The sequence below is a fragment of the Esox lucius genome, chromosome 18 (assembly GCF_011004845.1).
Source record: "Esox lucius isolate fEsoLuc1 chromosome 18, fEsoLuc1.pri, whole genome shotgun sequence".
Lineage (NCBI taxonomy): Eukaryota > Metazoa > Chordata > Actinopteri > Esociformes > Esocidae > Esox > Esox lucius.
In genome coordinates this window covers 16,894,077-16,912,137 of record NC_047586.1, presented here as the reverse complement: position 1 = coordinate 16,912,137, position 18,061 = coordinate 16,894,077, and the positions used below count along the sequence as shown (strand labels likewise).

At 43.4% G+C, this 18,061-nt stretch overlaps 1 protein-coding gene across 1 annotated transcript; it reads right to left on the bottom strand.

Moving 5' to 3' along the window:
* Positions 1-9,684: 9,684 nt before the first annotated feature.
* On the bottom strand, positions 9,685-16,299 carry nt5c1bb (5'-nucleotidase, cytosolic IB b). The gene is made up of 6 exons (XM_010882262.4): positions 16,071-16,299; positions 15,756-15,923; positions 15,139-15,268; positions 14,744-14,866; positions 12,115-12,302; positions 9,685-11,790 (listed from the first exon to the last, which is right to left on the bottom strand). The coding sequence occupies exons 1-6, from the start codon at positions 16,179-16,181 to the stop codon at positions 11,422-11,424; spliced, it is 1,089 nt and encodes a 362-aa protein (XP_010880564.1). The 5' UTR covers positions 16,182-16,299; the 3' UTR covers positions 9,685-11,421.
* Positions 16,300-18,061: the final 1,762 nt, after the last annotated feature.

Below are 18,061 nucleotides of genomic sequence, written 5' to 3'. Positions count from 1 at the left end.
TACGCTCTGTTAGTCAATGCATTTGTAAACCATTAATAAAGTCAGAGCATGATCCCCTCCCTTCAGAGACTGGTCCCCAAGGCAATATTCCAACATGATATCGACCCTAAACACACCTCCAAGATGACCAATGCCTTGCTCAAGAAGCTGAGGGTAAAGGTGATGGACTGGCCAAGCATGTCTCCAGACCAAAACCCTATTGAGCATCTGTTGGGCATCCTCAAACGGAAGGTGGAGGAGCGCAAGGTCTCTAACATCCACCAGCTCCGTGATGTCGTCATGAAGGACTGGAAGAGGACTCCAGAGGCAACCTGTGAAGCTCTGGTGAACAACATGCCAAAGAGCGTTAAGGCAGGGCTGGAAAATAATAGTGCATTCCCTCATTAGATCGCATATATAAGTTCCTGTGTTTCTGGGTATCTTTGTGTGGTATTGTTCTTTGACTCTACTGTGCGCTTTTGTTTTGCGTGTCTTTTCACTGTGTTCAATACAAGAAACGTTCATCGGCTCCCTGCGTTTGGCTCGCCTTTTTTCGACGCACTCCACTACACCCACACCGTGACAATACTTATTTAGCGCCTTTCATAATACCCAAGGTCAATTAACATGTGAGGGGGGAGGGGGGACTTGGGGGTTAGGGATCAAAGGACTTATTGAAAAGAAAGGTTTTAAGGTGCTTTTTGAATATAGGCAAGGATGGGGCAGAGCGGATGTGGAGTTGTAGACTGTTCTACAGTTTTGGAGCATTGGCAGAGCTACATTGTAACAAAGTGTCATTTCCTCATTTTTGTCACATGAAAAGATGTATTTAAATATGAGGGGTGTACTCACTTTTGTCAGATACTGAAAATGCATGACTATCAGGTTCATCTTGTTTTTCCACTATGACGTTATAGATCAACTCCAGGCCTTTCCATTCTAGCCTTCTAAATATTGACTAATTTAGACTTGAAACACTAGGTGAATTCAATGAACTATCAGGCAGGATAGAAAACAAGCAGTAGTCTGGATCCCCAGGCTTGGAGTTGAGAACCCCTGTAAATATAGATGACTTGTGGGCACATTAATCAGGTACTCAGCACGTAGCACGTGAAGAGCTGTATTTGACACAACGGTTACTTCTGAGCATGTTTGGCTATTGAAGTAGTTATTTATAAATGGTATCATAATAATTGTATTACTGTAGCTGATATAAACGTAAAGGACATCACACTGCTTGCTACAGGATTACCACTTCCTAGTTACTATGTCAATTATGTCCTTAACACACACACACACTCTCCAGGCTCTGATGACAGTGAACTCCAGACTGAGAAAGCTCTACCCAGACAGTGAGGAGCATAGCATAGCATAGCATCATCTTCCGCTTATCCGGGGCCGGGTTGCGGGGGCAGCAGTCTAAGCAGGGATGCCCAGACTTCCCTCTCCCCAGACACTTCCCCAGACAGTGAGACAGTGAGGAGCTGTTTGACATTGTCCTGATGACTAATAACCACGCCCACGTCTCATCTACAGTATTAACCACTATGGTTTGTTGACCATAGTGGTTTCCCGTGGGCTCACCACCCACAGGAGGGACCATAAGGGGCCGGTGCGGAGAGGATCGGGTGTCAGTCGAAGGCAGGGGCCTAGACAACCCGTTCCCTGGATACAGAAACTAGCTCTAGGGACGTGGAACGTCACCTCACTGGCGGGGAAGGAGACTGAGATCGTGCGTGAGGTTGAGAGGTTCCGACTAGAGGTAGTCGGGATCACCTCTACGCACAGCTTGGGCTCTGGAACCACACTCCTTGAGAGAGGATGGACTCTTCACCACTCTGGAGTTGCCCATGGTGAGAGGTGGCGGGCTGGTGTGGGTTTGCTTATAGCTCCCCAGCTCTGCCACCATGTGTTGGAGTTTACCCCAGTGAACGAGAGGGTCGTTTCCCTGCGCCTACGGGTCGGGGATAGGTCTCTCACTGTTGTTTGTGCCTACGGGCCGAACGGCAGTGCAGAGTACCCAACCTTCTTCGAGTCTCTGGGAGGGGTGCTGGAAAGTGCTCCGACTGGGGACTCTATCGTTCTACTGGGGGACTTCAACACCCACGTGGGCAATGACAGTGACACTTGGAGGGGCGTGATTGGGAGGAACGGCCCCCCTGATCTGAACCCGAGCTGTGTTCAGTTATTGGACTTCTGTGCTAGTCACAGTTTGTCCATAACGAACACCATGTTCAAGCATAAGGGTATCCATCAGTGCACGTGGCACCAGGACACCCTAGGCCGCAGGTCGATGATCGACTTTGCTGTCGTTTCATCTGACCTGTGGCCGTAGGTCTTGGACACTCGGGTGAAGAGAGGGGCGGAGCTGTCAACTGATCACCACCTGGTGGTGAGTTGGATCCGATGGCGGGGGAGGAAGCTGGACAGACTCGGCAGGCCCAAGCGTACTGTAAGGGTCTGCTGGGAACGTCTGGCCGAGTCTCCTGTCAGAGAGATTTTTAACTCCCACCTCCGGCAGAGCTTCGACTGGATCCCGAAGGAGGCTGGAGATATTGAGTCCGAGTGGACCATGTTCTCCACCGCCATTATCGAAGCGGCCGCTCGGAGCTGTGGCCATAAGGTCTCCGGTGCCTGTCGAGGCAGCAATCCCCGAACCCGGTGGTGGACACCGGAAGTAAGGGATGCTGTCAAGTTGAAGAAGGAGTCCTATCAGGCCTGGTTGGCTTGTGGGACTCCTGAGGCAGCTGACCGGTACCGACAGGCAAAGCGGACTGCAGCCCGGGTGGTTGTGGAGGCAAAAACTCGGGCCTGGGAGGAGTTCAGTGAGGCCATGGAGAAGGACTATCGACTGGCCTCGAAGAGATTCTGGCAAACCATCCGTCGCCTCAGGAGAGGGAAACAGTGCCCTACCAACGCTGTTTACAGTAGAGGTGGGCAGCTGTTGACCTCAACTGGGGATGTCGTCGGGCGGTGGGAGGAGTACTTCAAGGATCTCCTCAATCCCGCCGTCACGTCTTCCATTGAGGAAGCAGAGGATGAGGGCTCAGAGGTGGACTCCTCCATCACCCGGGCTGAAGTCACAGAGGTTGTCAAGAAACTCCTCGGTGGCAAGGCACCGGGGGTGGATGAGATCCGCCCTGAGTACCTCAAGTCTCTGGATGTTGTGGGGCTGTCTTGGCTGACACGCGAGTGCAACATCGCATGGCAGTTGGGGACAGTACCTCTGGGATGTAGAACCTCAGATTCAGGAGGAACAGTGTGGTTTTCGTCCAGGCCGTGGAACACTGGACCAGCTCTATACCCTCTACAGGGTGATGGAGGGTTCATGGGAGTTTGCCCAACCAATCCACATGTGTTTTGTGGATTTGGAGAAGGCATTCGACTGTGTCCCTCGTGGCATCCTTTGGAGGGTGCTTCGGGAATATGGGGTCCTGGGTCCTTTGCTAAGGGCTGTCAGGTCCCTGTACGACTGAAGCAGGAGCTTGGTCCGCATTGCCGGCAGTAAGTCAGACTTGTTCCCTGTGCATGTTGGACTCTGGCAGGGCTGCCCTTTGTCGCCGGTTCTGTTCGTCATTTTTATGGACAGAATTTCTAGGCGCAGCCAGGGGCTGGAGGGTGTCAGGTTTGGGGACCACACGATTTCGTCTCTGCTCTTTGCGGATGATGTTGTCGTGTTGGCCCCTTCAAGCCAGGACCTTCAGCATGCACTTGGACGGTTTGCAGCCGACTGTGAAGCGGTGGGGATGAAAACCAGTACCTCCAAATCCGAGGCCATGGTCCTCAGACGGAAAAGGGTTGTTTGCCCTCTTCAGGTTGGTGGAGAGTGCCTGTCTCAAGTGGAGGAGTTTAAGTATCTAGGGGTCTTGTTCACGAGTGAGGGAAGGATGGAATGGGAGATTGACAGACGGATCGGTGCAGCTTCTGCAGTAATGCGGTCGATGTAACGGTCTGTCGTGGTGAAGAAAGAGCTGAGCCGCAAGGCGAAACTCTCGATTTACCAGTCAATCTACGTTCCTACTCTCACCTATGGTCATGAGCTTTGGGTCATGACCGAAAGGACAAGATCCCGGGTACAGGCGGCCGAAATGAGTGGCTGGGCGATCCCTTAGAGATTGGGTGAGAAGCTCGGTCACCCGGGAGGAGCTCAGAGTAGAGCCGCTGCTCCTTCACATCGAGAGGGGTCAGCTGAGGTGGCTTGGGAATCTGTTTCGGATGCCTCCGGAACGCCTTCCTGGGACGGTGTTCCGGTCCCGTCCCACCGGGAGGAGACCCCGGGGAAGACCTAGGACACGCTGAAGGGACTATGTCTCCCGGCTGGCCTGGGAACGCCTCAGTGTCCCCCCGGAAGAGCTGGAGGAAGTGTCTGGGGAGAGGGAAGTCTGGGCATCTCTGCTTAGACTGCTGCCCCCGCGACCCGGCCCCGGATAAGCGGAAGATGATGGATGGATGATGGATGGATGGGTTTACTCTCAGACACTGTACTACTTTATATGCAATTATGTAGATACGTACATTGAGCAATGATAATAGTAATTATATGTCTATGGTTATAGGACACAATGTAAATAATACTACTGTTTTGACAAAATAGGCTGGTTTTAACGTTTATAACCCTGTTTATAATGGATATCAGCAGTGACCTTTGGCTGCAAGCCAATCTGGGGTTCTGACAGATTTATGTTGTTCCCTGTCCCTGACAGATTTGACCATTGAGCGATTCTGTATGACTGGAGGACAGAGCCCCATTGGCTATTTAAAGGCCTACTTGACCAACCTGTACCTCTCCAAGGATGGAGACAAGGTCACAGAGGCCATTGAGGAGGGTAGGTAATGAGGCTATCTTCCAGGAATTAAAATGCCTCTAAGAAAATCTATTTTCTGCTTTCTATGAGAAAGCAGAAACTTTGTGCCTCTAATCCTTTGATATTAATTGTGTCTTAAACAAGCGATGCCTATTCTGTCCTGGAACCTAGAGTATCCATGGCAACTGCAGGCTGGCCCCAACTAATGGAGAGACGCAGTCTGTTGCCAGACAGGCAGAAAGATGCAAATGTGTGAATGACAGCATCCTCATGTGGCTCTTGCCTGCCTGTGCATGGGCCATAGCGAAAGTTTAGGTTCCCTTCAGGTTCGACCTAAAGACAACGTGGAGACTGATTCCTTCAGTGGATAAATCTCCTAACGACCAACTACAAATGCAGATGAAGACTTCTGTGGATCCTCATCAAAGTGTCCTTAACAGATGCCTGCAGTCAGTCTATGGTGGAGTTCCAGAAGTACCTGAATGGTACTTCTGGAACAGTTCTGGAGTTTGAGACCTGGGCCATCAAGTGAGGGTAAATAACTAGCAGGTAGACAACAAAGACAAATCGAATGTAGAATTAACTATGCAGTCTGCCAGGCTGATATCCCTCCTTTCCATAATTTACTGTAGCAGAGAATTGTGGGAGTTCAAACTTCTGTGTCCTTTTAATTAAGAGTACTGTAAAACACCTACAAACAGACTCAAGGGTTACCAATCCTAGTATCTGGTAAGATATGTTCCTTTTATTTTCAAATGTACAATTCCTTCTATTAGGTAAGTGAACTGCAAATTAAAATTAAGAAAAAGTTATGACATTTTCAATAATGAAAATTATCACATTGTGTAATTGTTTACTACCATCACTACGTTTATTGAGTTTGAATATACTGTATCCCTTTGCTGATTGAGCTGACCTATTTTAGTATGTTCATTGTGTTTTCATTTGTTTGTAGAGAAAACAGCGTAGCATTCATGTGACAATACGTCAAATATTCCAATTAGCTAACGCTTTTTTGTGTAGTGTAGTCCCAATGAGTCTGGCTTAATCATGTTTCAATAAAATACAAATACATTGGAGCAAAAATGAATGCTTAAATAAAGGCCAATGCAATCAGCAACACAAAAGATTTTAGTCATTTTGTAGCCAGCACTACCATCTATTGGTGAGATTTTATTACCTAAAGAAAACCACAGTCTTGTGAAAAACTAGGTACACCCCCAGGGAGCGTGACAGATTGTTATGTCATTTTCACTTTCACAGATAAAGGTAACCTCATTTTACAGGTGACACAAGAATATGCACTACAATCAATTATTCAACAAAAATTATATTATTGTGAAAAAAGTAAGTACACATTTGGCTTCAATAGCTGGCGGTGCCCCCTTGCTCGCTGAAATAACGTCATCTTGATGTTTCTTGTAACAGTTTTCAATCTCTTAGATCACGTGTTCTTTACAGTAATGCTTCAAATGTGTCATGTTTGCAGGCTTTCCTCCAAGCATAGCCCATATCAAGTCCCTCCACCTCATTTTGATAGGATCAAGATCTTAACCCTGCATGACCTTTCCTTAACCCAGCATTTCTTCTTTTTGGGTCATTTCATTGTAGCTTTGCTTGTGTGTTTTGGATCATTGTCTCGTTGCAGGATCCATGTTTGGTTCAGCTTCAGCTTTTTGCAGAGGTATAAAAAGTACGAAGTAAGATTATTCGGTTGTGTTCACCAGTTTTGGGAAGTTCCTAAGTTAGAGCAAAAATACCAGAGAAACAGAGTTCATAACTAACCAGTGACAATAATTGGACATTTTCACTCTTCCTTTTTATTTAATTGATCACTGGTTAGTTTTGAACTCCCTTTACCTGGTTACTAAGATCATACACTGAACAAAATTATAAACTCAACACTTTTGTTTTTGCCCCATTTATCATGAGCTGAACTCAAAGATCTAAGACTTTCTCTATGTACACAAAAGGCCTATTTCTCTCAAATATTGTTCACAAATCTGTCTAAATCTGTGTTAGTGAGCACTTCTTTGCCGAGATAATCCATCCACCTCACAGGTGTGGCATATCAAGATGCTGATTAGACAGCATGATTATTGCACAGGTGTGCCTTAGGATGGCCACAATAAAAGGCCACTCTAAAATGTGCAGTTCCATCACACAGCACAATGCCACAGATTTTTGAGGGAGCTTGTAATTGGCCTGCTGACTGCAGGAATGTCCACCAGAGCTGTTGGCTATGAATTGAATGTTAATTTCTCTACCATAAGCCGTCTCCAGAGGCGTTTCAGAGAATTTGGCAGTACATCCAACTGGCCTCACAACCACAGACCACATGTAACCATTCCAGGACCTCCACATCCAGCATCTTCACCTCCGAGATCGTCTGAGACCAGCCACCCAGACAGCTGCTGCAACATTCGGTTTCCATAACCAAATAATTTCTGCACAAACTGTCAAAAAGCATCTCAGGGAAGCTCATCTGCATGCTCATCGTCCTCATCAGGGTCTAAACCTGACTGCTGTTCGTCGTCGTAACCTACTTGAGTAGGCAAATTGCTCACATTCGTTCTCTTCATGGAGAACACTGCACAGGGCAAATGGCAGTGTGGAAGATGGAAAATGTTCACGATTTATTACAATAAAAACTTCTCAGAGTCTGGTATAACAGTTGATTATTTCAAGTTTAATTACGTGGATCCCAGGGAACAACCATCATGACAAAAAGAGTCAAAAAAAGTACGGAGACCAACACAGAGTATGTCATGACAGATTGTTCTGATTATGCGTTTCAAGCTTATATCCTCCTCCAACAGTACAGATGACGGAATTAGCATTTGCAGAATGTACATACAAGGCGTAGCAGCCACTACGATGTAGTCTAAAAATGCAAGGTTGCACAAATAGCTCCAGGAGACAGAGAATCATAGAATGTCGGTTGCCCAGACAACCCGGTCAAAGACTTAGATATTACAATCTGGAAAGTTACTATATGGGGACTTAAGTTGACTATGCTCTTCCCAATAAGGAATAGAGCTCTGTTCACATGTATGATGTAAGTAATAATAACCCCCTGCTGTTCAAGAGCTTTCTCCTAGAGAACAGTTTCTTATGGCAGTTTTATGGCACAGGAAGAGGCCTGTTTCTCTTATTGCTTAAAGGTGCCAAGGCCCTGCTCAGCCGACATTCCATTCATCACTGCCCCTGAACACAAGACACTGGCCTTATAAGTTGGAGACAGAGAAAAAGACTAGTTTTTAGCATATGTGTAATTGAACATACAGAGTACAAAACCTTTTTAATAAGATAATGAATAAATAAGAATGCCAATAAATACATTTTCTACAGTTGACAGCATATTGTGTTGTGTGGGTGAGCGGTTTGCTGATGTCAATGTTGTGGATCGAGTAGCCCATGGTGGCGGTGGGGTTATGGAATGGGCAGGCGTGTGTTATAGACAACGAACACAGGAGCATTTTATTGATGGCATTTTGAATGCACATAGTTACCGTGACGAGATCCTGAGGCCCATTGTTGTGCCATTCATCCACGACCATCACCTCATGTTGCAGCAAGGATCTGTACACAATTCCTGGAAGCTAAAAACATCCCAGTTCTTGCATGGCCAGCATACTCACCGGACATGTCAACCATTGAGTATGTTTGTGATGCTCTGGATCGGCGTATACAACAGCCTGTTCCAGGTCCTGCCAATATCCAGCAACTTCACACAGCCATTGAAGAGCAGTGGACCAACATTCCACAGGCCACAATCAACCAACTGATCAACTCTATGCGAAGGAGATGTGTTGCACTGCGTGAGGCAAATGGTGGTCACAACAGATACTGACTGGTTTTCGGACCCTCCCTGACCCCCCTAATACAGTGAAACTGCACATTTTAGAGTGGCCTTTAATTGTGGCCATCCTAAGGCACACCTGTGCAATAATCATGCTTTCTAATCAGCATCTTGATATGCCACACCTGTGAGGTGGATGGATTATCTCGGCAAAGGAGAAGTGCTCACTAACACAGATTTAGACAGAGTTGTGAACAATATTTGAGAGAAATAGGCCTTTTGTGTACATAGAGAAAGTCTTAGATCTTTGAGTTCAGCTCATGATAAATGGGGGCAAAAACAAAAGTGTTGCGTCTATCATTTTGTTCAATTTAATTAGATACTTCCCTAAAGTGGTGAACACAGCCGAACCCAGTTGAGTACTTGTGCTTTGTACTTTTTCCAACTCTGGCTTTTCGATGAACGGCCTCACATTCTCAAACATTCTTTGGTACACTATGGGAATTCACCAGGGGTTAGCCTGGGGTTCTTAGAGACTTTTATGAACATCTTTTGGTCTGCTCTTGGGCTGAATTTAATGGAACAACCTATGTAGATTGCCACCTGTCTGGAATTGAATCAATTTGTAGATGGAGAAATTTCCAGTGAAATGATGTACTTCAAATTGCTTGGATATGGCCACACCCATCACAGATTGAAGTTTTAATAATCCTTCTGAGGGCCTCAGATAGGTGTTTTGATGTGTTACGACACACCCATATGGCCAGAAAAGGTTTCAAATCTTTATGGAAGGCTGGACCATTCCAAGTTACTCTTCAATGATTTCCTAATCATTTGCATCTGTTCTTGGTGCACCTGAATAACATTGTAGGTAAATGTGCACTTACCTTTCACACATAAGGAAATTGTATTTTTAAAGTTTTAATTGCACGAATGGTTTCAAAGGGGGAAAAACATCTGTGATTTGTTAAATTGAATTACCTGTATTAATGAAGGTGGTTTGAATTTAGCTCAGATATCCATGTGTCCAAATATAGAAGACTAAAGACAACTTTCTAGGAAGTGTACTTGTGTTTTCACATGAATAAAACCATTCAATTCTATTAAAAATACTTTTATTCAACCTCACTGCAACCTTAAGCAGCAACATGCGCATGATAAACCCTTAACCTTTAATTAACAATTACAATTTAAAAAATTTATATACATAAAAAAGAAAGGAAACTGTAGTTAAAATAACTGCACAATTCCTGAAATATGTTTCAGATATAAAAAAAGAGGTAAAGGGTTCAAGTGCAAAATGCAATATACGTAGACTGTAGTTTTAATATAATGTATATTCAACTGCAACCTGTGTGAGACAGAAAATATTACATATATTACATTTAATGTTTGGAACAGGTAAGCTTAACAAGCTGCGGGAGGTATTGATATAAGGCCATTGTACAAAAATGAAGGGCTTTCCTGCCCAAACACCAGGAAAAACCTGTAAACATTTTTGGATATCTGTTAATAAAAGACAACATTTACAAGTTTTTTCTAACTATTTAAACTTGATCTGTTTTAATGAATTGGGATATGCACGCAATGGGATCTTGAGTTATAAAGTATAATGATGTTGGAAGCACCTTCCAGTGTAGTTTGCAGTGATGTACACATTTTAATTCCAATGGTGTCTAAAGAAATTGTGGTAACTTAGCAGTTTTTTTCCTAGTGGTGCCTTCATTCCTAATTAAAAACACTTTCTTAATTTGATCACAAAACCTTTTTTGGTCTGATTATATGCAAAGTCTATAGTCCAATTACATTTCAGAATACCTATATAATCTCAAATATAGGTAACACCAGTGATTTGTAATTTTAAAGTAATAAATATATCAAAATATGTAAATCAAGCTGTCGTTTTGGTTGATCTATACAGCAAAGTGAGGTTTGTTACATACAGGAAGTTAACTACAGTACAACATCGGCATTATCTGATGCAATTGGCTCAGGATTTGTTCAGGATAGACAAACACTTCGCTGGCTACAAGATTCTCTCGTCTTTTCACTAGACGAAAAAGTATGTTATCCTCACCTATATTGATACAGTAGTTATTGTATGGCGGTAAACTTAGTAGGAAATGTTACTCAGTTTAACACAATAGTTAATATTCAAACTTGCCGAAAATGTGCAGCTTGGTGGCGTAGTGGTTAGTGACACTGTCTTTCGATTCTCGAAAGGGCAGCCACTATCAACATCCTATTGCGGGCCGGCTGAACTAGGCTGGACTGGTTTCTTGTTTACATGCTAGAATGTTAACAATATGGCGTTATACATTTCAATTATTGCTTTTATTGTGATAATGAAAATCTGAGTGCTGCCAGCATAATATCCTGCTGCTCAAATAATGCAAATGAAGCCTCGTTTCAACAGAAGGTGGTAGCCAGCAAAGTTTTTGTCTATTCTGAACAAATCCTCTTTTGCCACTGGCCGTTTTAATAGCTAATTAGCCATTCGTGAATGACATTGAGTATATATCAATATTGGTGATGATAACTCAGGCATAACGTGTTTAGAAAGATACGGGAATCGGACGCAGAACCTGTTGTTCCGTAGCCCGTTTCTCTAACCACTATGCTATTTAACAAGGGGGGTCAGTCAGGGACGGACAGACAGACTCATTCACTCACTCAGTAAGAGACATTAGCTCTTCTAGGCTGGCTCTGCTTACGCGGTCCGGCAAAAATTCAAAGTTCGCCATTGAAACACAATGAATTCTACAACTGATGTCAGGGTTGTGGAAAACTAAGGAAATGCACAACGTATTGATCCTTTCCCACCTTTGGGTCTTTTTACTTAGCGTCTTTGGCTTGCTGCTCAGTAAGTTTCCCTTTGTGGTACTTCTGTCCAACCCCATAAGGCACGTGTGCAGCAATGGTCCCCAGCTCTTTGGCCCCCTCGATGTGGAACATCTGGTCATCAAAGAAGATGTGAGGGCGGATCTTCTCAAGGATGGGTCCTTTAGGGGCCCCTGCCAGGAAAAGGGCCTCGTCAATCTCCAGGCCCCAGCTTCTGAGGGTCTTGAGGACGCGAGCCCCTGAGCTGGCTGCACTGCGGGCTGTTACTAGGTATGTACGGATTGGACAGGTCATGCGCTCATTCTTGGCGTAAAACTTTCTCTGGAGCTTTCCCAGTGCCTCTAGGAAACACTTCAAGGGACCCTGAAAGAATAAATGAAACAAATAATTGGCTAATTATTTGGATTTTGTCTAAATTCAGAGGCAAATGTACTTCAATGGATCCCATTTTATTTTGAATGACCCCTATTATAAATGGTCTTTGAATGCTCAAACTATAACAACATGGTCAACTTCCAATCAAACAACAGAATTAAGGTTAGGTCTAACATTAAGGTTATGGTTAGGTAAAAGATTAGGTTAAGTGGAACGCTAGATACAAAATTTCCCTTCTATAGGGAGACCCTTCAAGGAAAAAGATTCTGTCAAAAAGCAAAATAAAATAGTAGTATGTACTCTCATGATCACCTGTGCTAGAGGTTTGTTCTCAAACTCCTTCTCATGCTCAAAGAAGGTGTCCAGGCCATGTTTTTTAACAATGATCTCTGACTCGTCAGAGAAGAGGACTGCGTCTCCGTCAAAGGCCACTTTCAGCTGTGTGTCCGACAGCTGGTTCTCCACATTCCCGGACGTAAACATGGTCGCTGCTGCAATGCCTGTTAATGAGACATTATAAACATGCTCAATTACAAGTCTTTGATTCATTCCAACGGAAGATACCAATGTGATGAGGGTTCATCGATTACATGGAAGAACACCATTAACAGCAACGAATGATAATAACCAAATAATAAAACACTAATTGATAATGAAATCAGACTGCAACACAAGCGGCTAACAAAATACAATAGACTCACGTCTATTTTTGGTTGTTGTTTTTTTTTTTATAAAAAAATAGTGTAACAATTTGAAGAGGTTAACTGAGTAGGAGAAATGTTGTGTTAAAGCGTAGTCTCGTTTATGTGAGACAAGCACAAATATGCACCGTTTACTGAGCCAAGCTGGCGACCAAGAGTTGAAGCTGGCATGAGCCCTACCTGGGAAGCATGTCAAGGGACGGCTATACAGGCCCCAAACCCGATCAAGCTTAAATAACCGAAGGACTAGTGCCCAATGGCCTCGGTAATGAGCACAACAGTGGAGGATAACTTGACAGAAGATAAGTTAGCAATGGAGAATGGCAGCCAACACAATACTAGTTAGTGGGCTAACCAGCATAGGACAAGGAGGACAACATCCTCTGGTAGATCAGGTAGAGGATATAACTGTCGCAGTCTTGCTGGATGAATTTCATACTCTGACCCACACAGGTCACAGGATGTTGGTGACAGAATGACACAAATGATGCTAGCATACCCTACCTGGACCTGGAAATAACCAATCCTGAAAAAATAAGCAGTGAAGCAGCGAAGCAGCGAAGCAGTGAATGCAGCAAAGCAGTGAACTTGCACGATACTGCTTAGTTAATTTTGCAGGAAGAAATAAGAGACAAGGGACGTACTGACAGTATGAAATGTATAAATTAGAACTCCATCACAATGAATTATATCTTAATACCTATTAAGTGTCCCCAAAATGTGAACTTACAGATTGGGAATGTTACGACCCTGTTTACAACGGAGTTTTACAACCCCGTTCCCAAAAAAGATGGGAAGATGGGAAAAATGTAATGGAAAACAGAATGCAATGATGTGCAAATCATTTAAACCCTATATTCAATAGAAAATAGTACAAAGACAGCCGACAACACAACAAAAGTTGTGTAATGCTAAAACAAAACCTGGTGGAAAATCGAACAACACGATTAGGTAAAAAAAGAGCATCCCTGAGAGGATGATTCTTTCAAAAGTAAAGATAGGGAGGGGTTCACTACTCTGTGAAAGACTGCACAGGCAAATAGTGCAACAATTTAAGAGTAATGTTTCTCAACGTAAAACATTGGGGATCTCATCGTCTACAGTACATAATATCATAAAAAGATTTAGAGAATCCGGACAAATCTCTGTACACAAGGGACAAGGCCGGATGGCTGTGAAATATCGGGCCCTCAGGCGGCACTGCATTAAAAACAGACACAATTCTGTTGTGGACATCACTGCATGGGCTCAGGAACACTTCAGAAAACGACTGTCTGTGAACACAGTATATCGCCGCATCCATAAATGCAAGCTAAAATCCTACCATGCAAAGGAGAAACCAGGTAATATCAACAAGATATAAAACAAGATCCAGAAATGCCACCACCTTCACTGGGCCCAAGCTCATTTAAGATAGATGGAGGAGAAGTGCAAAACTGTCCTGTGGTAATAATTTTTGGGAATCATGGATACCACATCCTCCGAGCTAAAGAGTAGAGGGACCATCTGGCTTGTTATCAGCGCACAGTTCAAAAGCCAGCATCCGTGAGGGTATGGGGGTGCATTAGTGCACATGGCATGGGTGACTTGAACATCTGTGAAGGCACCATTAACGCTGAACAATATATACAGGTTTTGGAGCAACATATGCTGCCATCCAGACAGCATCTTTTTCAGGGAAGGCCTTGCTTATTTTAGCACAACAGTTCCAAACCACATTCTGCACTTATTACAAAAGCATGGCTCTGTAGTAAGAGTCCAGGTGCTAAACTGGCCTGTTTGCATTCCAGACCTGTCCCCTATTGAAAACATTTGGCATGTTATGAAACATAAAATATGTCAAAGGAGCCCCTAAACTGTTGAGCAGCTGAAATCCTATAACAAACCAGAATGGGAATACATTTTACTTTCAAAACTACAGCAGTTGGTCTCCGTAGTTCCCATACGCTTACAGAGTATTGTTAAAACAAGAGGTTATGCAACACAGTGGTAAACATGCCCCTGTCCCAACTTTTCTGAAACGTCTTGCTGGCATCAAATTCAAAATGGGCATGTATTTTTCCAAAAACAATAACATTTCTCAGTTTCAACATTTGATAGGTTGTCTTTGTACTATTTTCAATTAAACACAGGGATGAATGATTTGCACGTCTTTGCATTCCGTCCAAACTTTTTTGCAAACCGGGTTGTACATCCATGCTAAACCGGTTTAATTCCTGGAAGATAGCCTCATTACCTACCCTCCTCAATGGCCTCTGTGACCTTGTCTCCATCCTTGGAGAGGTACAGGTTGGTCAAGTAGGCCTTTAAATAGCCAATGGGGCTCTGTCCTCCGGTCATACAGAATCGCTCAATGGTCAAATCTGTCAGGGAGAGGGAACAACATAAATCTGTCCGAACCCCATAAAAATGTGATATGAACAGGCTGGCAGCCAAAGGTCACTGCTGACATCCATTAAAAACAGGGTTATAAACATTAAAACCAGCCTATTTTGTCAAAACAAAGAAGTATTATTCACATTATGAAACAAATGTGTCCTATTACCATAGGCATATAATTACAATTATCATTGCTCAATGTAGGTATCTACATATAGAGTAGTAAAGTGTCTGAGTGTAGGCGTGGTCAACAAACCGTAGTGGTTAATACTGTAGATGAGACGCACACCGACTTGGGCGTGGTTATTAGTCATCAGGACAATGTCAAACAGCTCCTCACTGTCTGGGTAGAGCTTTCTCAGTCTGGAGTTCACTGTCATCAGAGCCTGGAGAGTGTGCATGTGTGTGTTAAGGACATAATTGACATAGTAACTAAGGCAGTGGTAATCCTGTAGCAAGCAGTGTGATGTCCTTTTATATCAGCTACAGTAATACAGTTATTATGATACCATTTATAAATAACTAATTCAATAGCCAAGCATGCTCAGAAGTAACCGTTGTGTCACACACAGCTCTTAACGTGCTACATGCAGTGTGAGTACCTGATAAATGTCCCGCAAGTCATCGATAATATGATAATGGAAAAACCAGATGAACCTGACATTCATGCATTTATGGACAATCGGTACCAGTGCGAAATATTGACTATTGGAATTTCAGAGCAAAAAGCAAATGCTGAAGGCATTACAGTTTGTTTTGGTTTTGGCAATGCAGAGTCACTGAATATACAGTATGACGTTTTAATTTAACCCAACCCATTGACACTCAGGTAACAGACACGTCGGTCATCAGTCTCTCTCTGTATTAACCTACCTTCACTAGAGGAAACGCTACCCCTTGCTTAAAAGGCTCAGTCTCATGCTCCTGTTGATAGGCCACATACTTTTCGAGCCCCTCTTCCTCATAGATCTTCCGCTCCGCATCCATGTTGAATAGGGTGCGAGAGGAGACCGCGATGGTAACCGCATACTGGGGTTTGGGCTATTTGGAACAAATTAATAGTCGCAAGATACATTTCGATAAATAGGCCATTAAAGCCGAGATGAACAAATGGATTAGTATCCGTATAGACACTTATTTTACATGTAAGACGCAAACACGAACTGCAAATAATAGCCTACCACTTACCGGTCTAGGTTTCTTGGATTTTAAATTGTCAAAAACTAATTTTGCTGCTGCCCAGTCCTTGTCATCTCCGGCGTCCGTCGCTGTCGTATTCGTGGGTTTGATTTCATTCATATTGAGATTTGGATGTAAACTGGGCGTTTTAGGTGGAGTAGTTCCGTAAAGTCAGACAATTCTATTAAACCCAAGGAGACCCAGTCAAGTTAACGGAAATGTCTAAGAGATTGTCTAAATGGGCGTGTCTTTATACCCAGAATGCTCCCGCTGTCGACCGCTACTGCCTACTGGCGCTGACGAGCCGTGGGACCGCCATCTTGGACCGGTCCGCCACTCCACTCAATGTAATCTATTTTGACAGGTGAAACGAGCTGTCAGCGCATTTAATTAATCATACATCAGTGAATACCTTACTGATTTTCACGCGGGTTTTATTGCTGCAAAGGTCATACATGTAGCTATGATACAGGACACATGGTTCGGCGTATTTTAATATTCATAGTTTTATATTCATCAAAACTGTGAACATAATCCCCAAAAAGGGAGAAAAACAGGAACATTTCCAGTTTGACTATCATTCTGATTGAAACACCTAATGTGTAAATAGTGGCAGTAAAGTCAGAAATATATATTTCTCTCTCTCTCATTTCACAGCCCCCATCCCAACATACACACATGGGTCCCAGTCTAAAATCGCAGGATGAAATGAAAAGTGACAGTTTTTATTTAAACTGCACATTTGCTTTGTTGAAACTCCCTTGAAAAGTCTGCAAACTTAATTAATGTAGCAATTTTCAAAACACAGTTACAAGTGCTTTTCAGAACCCAGAGGGAAAGAGATCAGGGCTAAGACAATCACAAGGACATAATGTAAAGATAAACTTCATTATACACAAGCTCACAAACCCAGTGTAAGGCAAAGGAGACCAACATTTGGATTCCTGGAGACACACACCATGAGGCTAGAGTTCATGAAACACAAACAAACAGAGGTATTTACAGACCCAACAACACTTACAGCAGTATTCACATAAAATGTGACAGACCACTGTTTTCAGGCAGTTTTAAGCCATTGCTTTCAGATTCAGTGTTAATCTTGTCAGAATGATGACAGATATGACATAAAGATACTATGTGTGATGAGTAAGGTTAAAGTACAGATAAAGCTTAGAATTAGTTTTGGGATGCTGGAATTTAGGATTAAAGTCTTGAATTGTCGTGGAACCACACACATGCACACGCTCTAAAACTCCTGAAAGAGGACAGTTCTTCCTCGTGCTCCCTTTCTGCAGTTCAAGAGAGGTAAGTTTGGTAATGTGGTGCAGCCTTATTTTGAGAAACACAGACACAACCAATGACAACAAGTCAGAATGATGGTTGTAAATGCCAAACTGAGTCTCCTCAATGTGTTCCCCAAGCAGAAAAACATCCTCCTCCCGGACGACGTCTGTGACTGTCGACACCTTAGGAGCTGGCATTGGTGAAGCTTGGCGGATCACCCTCTCTGCAGCACTCAGCACCTTATTAAAATAATAATTTAAAAAAATACATTATAATTTATATAGTGCTTTACACAGGTGAGACACCACACCGAACCATCAGGCGGCGGAAGATGGCCTGGAAGTGCCGATGGATTGTTATTCCAGCCTCCTTATATGGAAAACAGGCATACAATACATATATTACTCACAAGACATAAAGATATTCATTAGGTATATTTTCAAAATTGTAATTAAAAGAACACCAACCCTACCTGACTCTCTGATTGAATTAAATAGGAGCTCCAAGTGATCTTGGCTGAACCTGTAGGTGAGCACATACCGCTGAACTAAATAATAAGCTTGTTTGAAATCCATTCTACTATCAGATGTTCTGTTGCCTTTATTTTAAGTGGGGTGGGTATGAGACATGAGAGGTAACTTACTTTTGTTAGGGTGAATTACACGTGAATAATACACAGTGTTGGGCAAGTTACTTGGAAATTGCAGTGAGCTAAG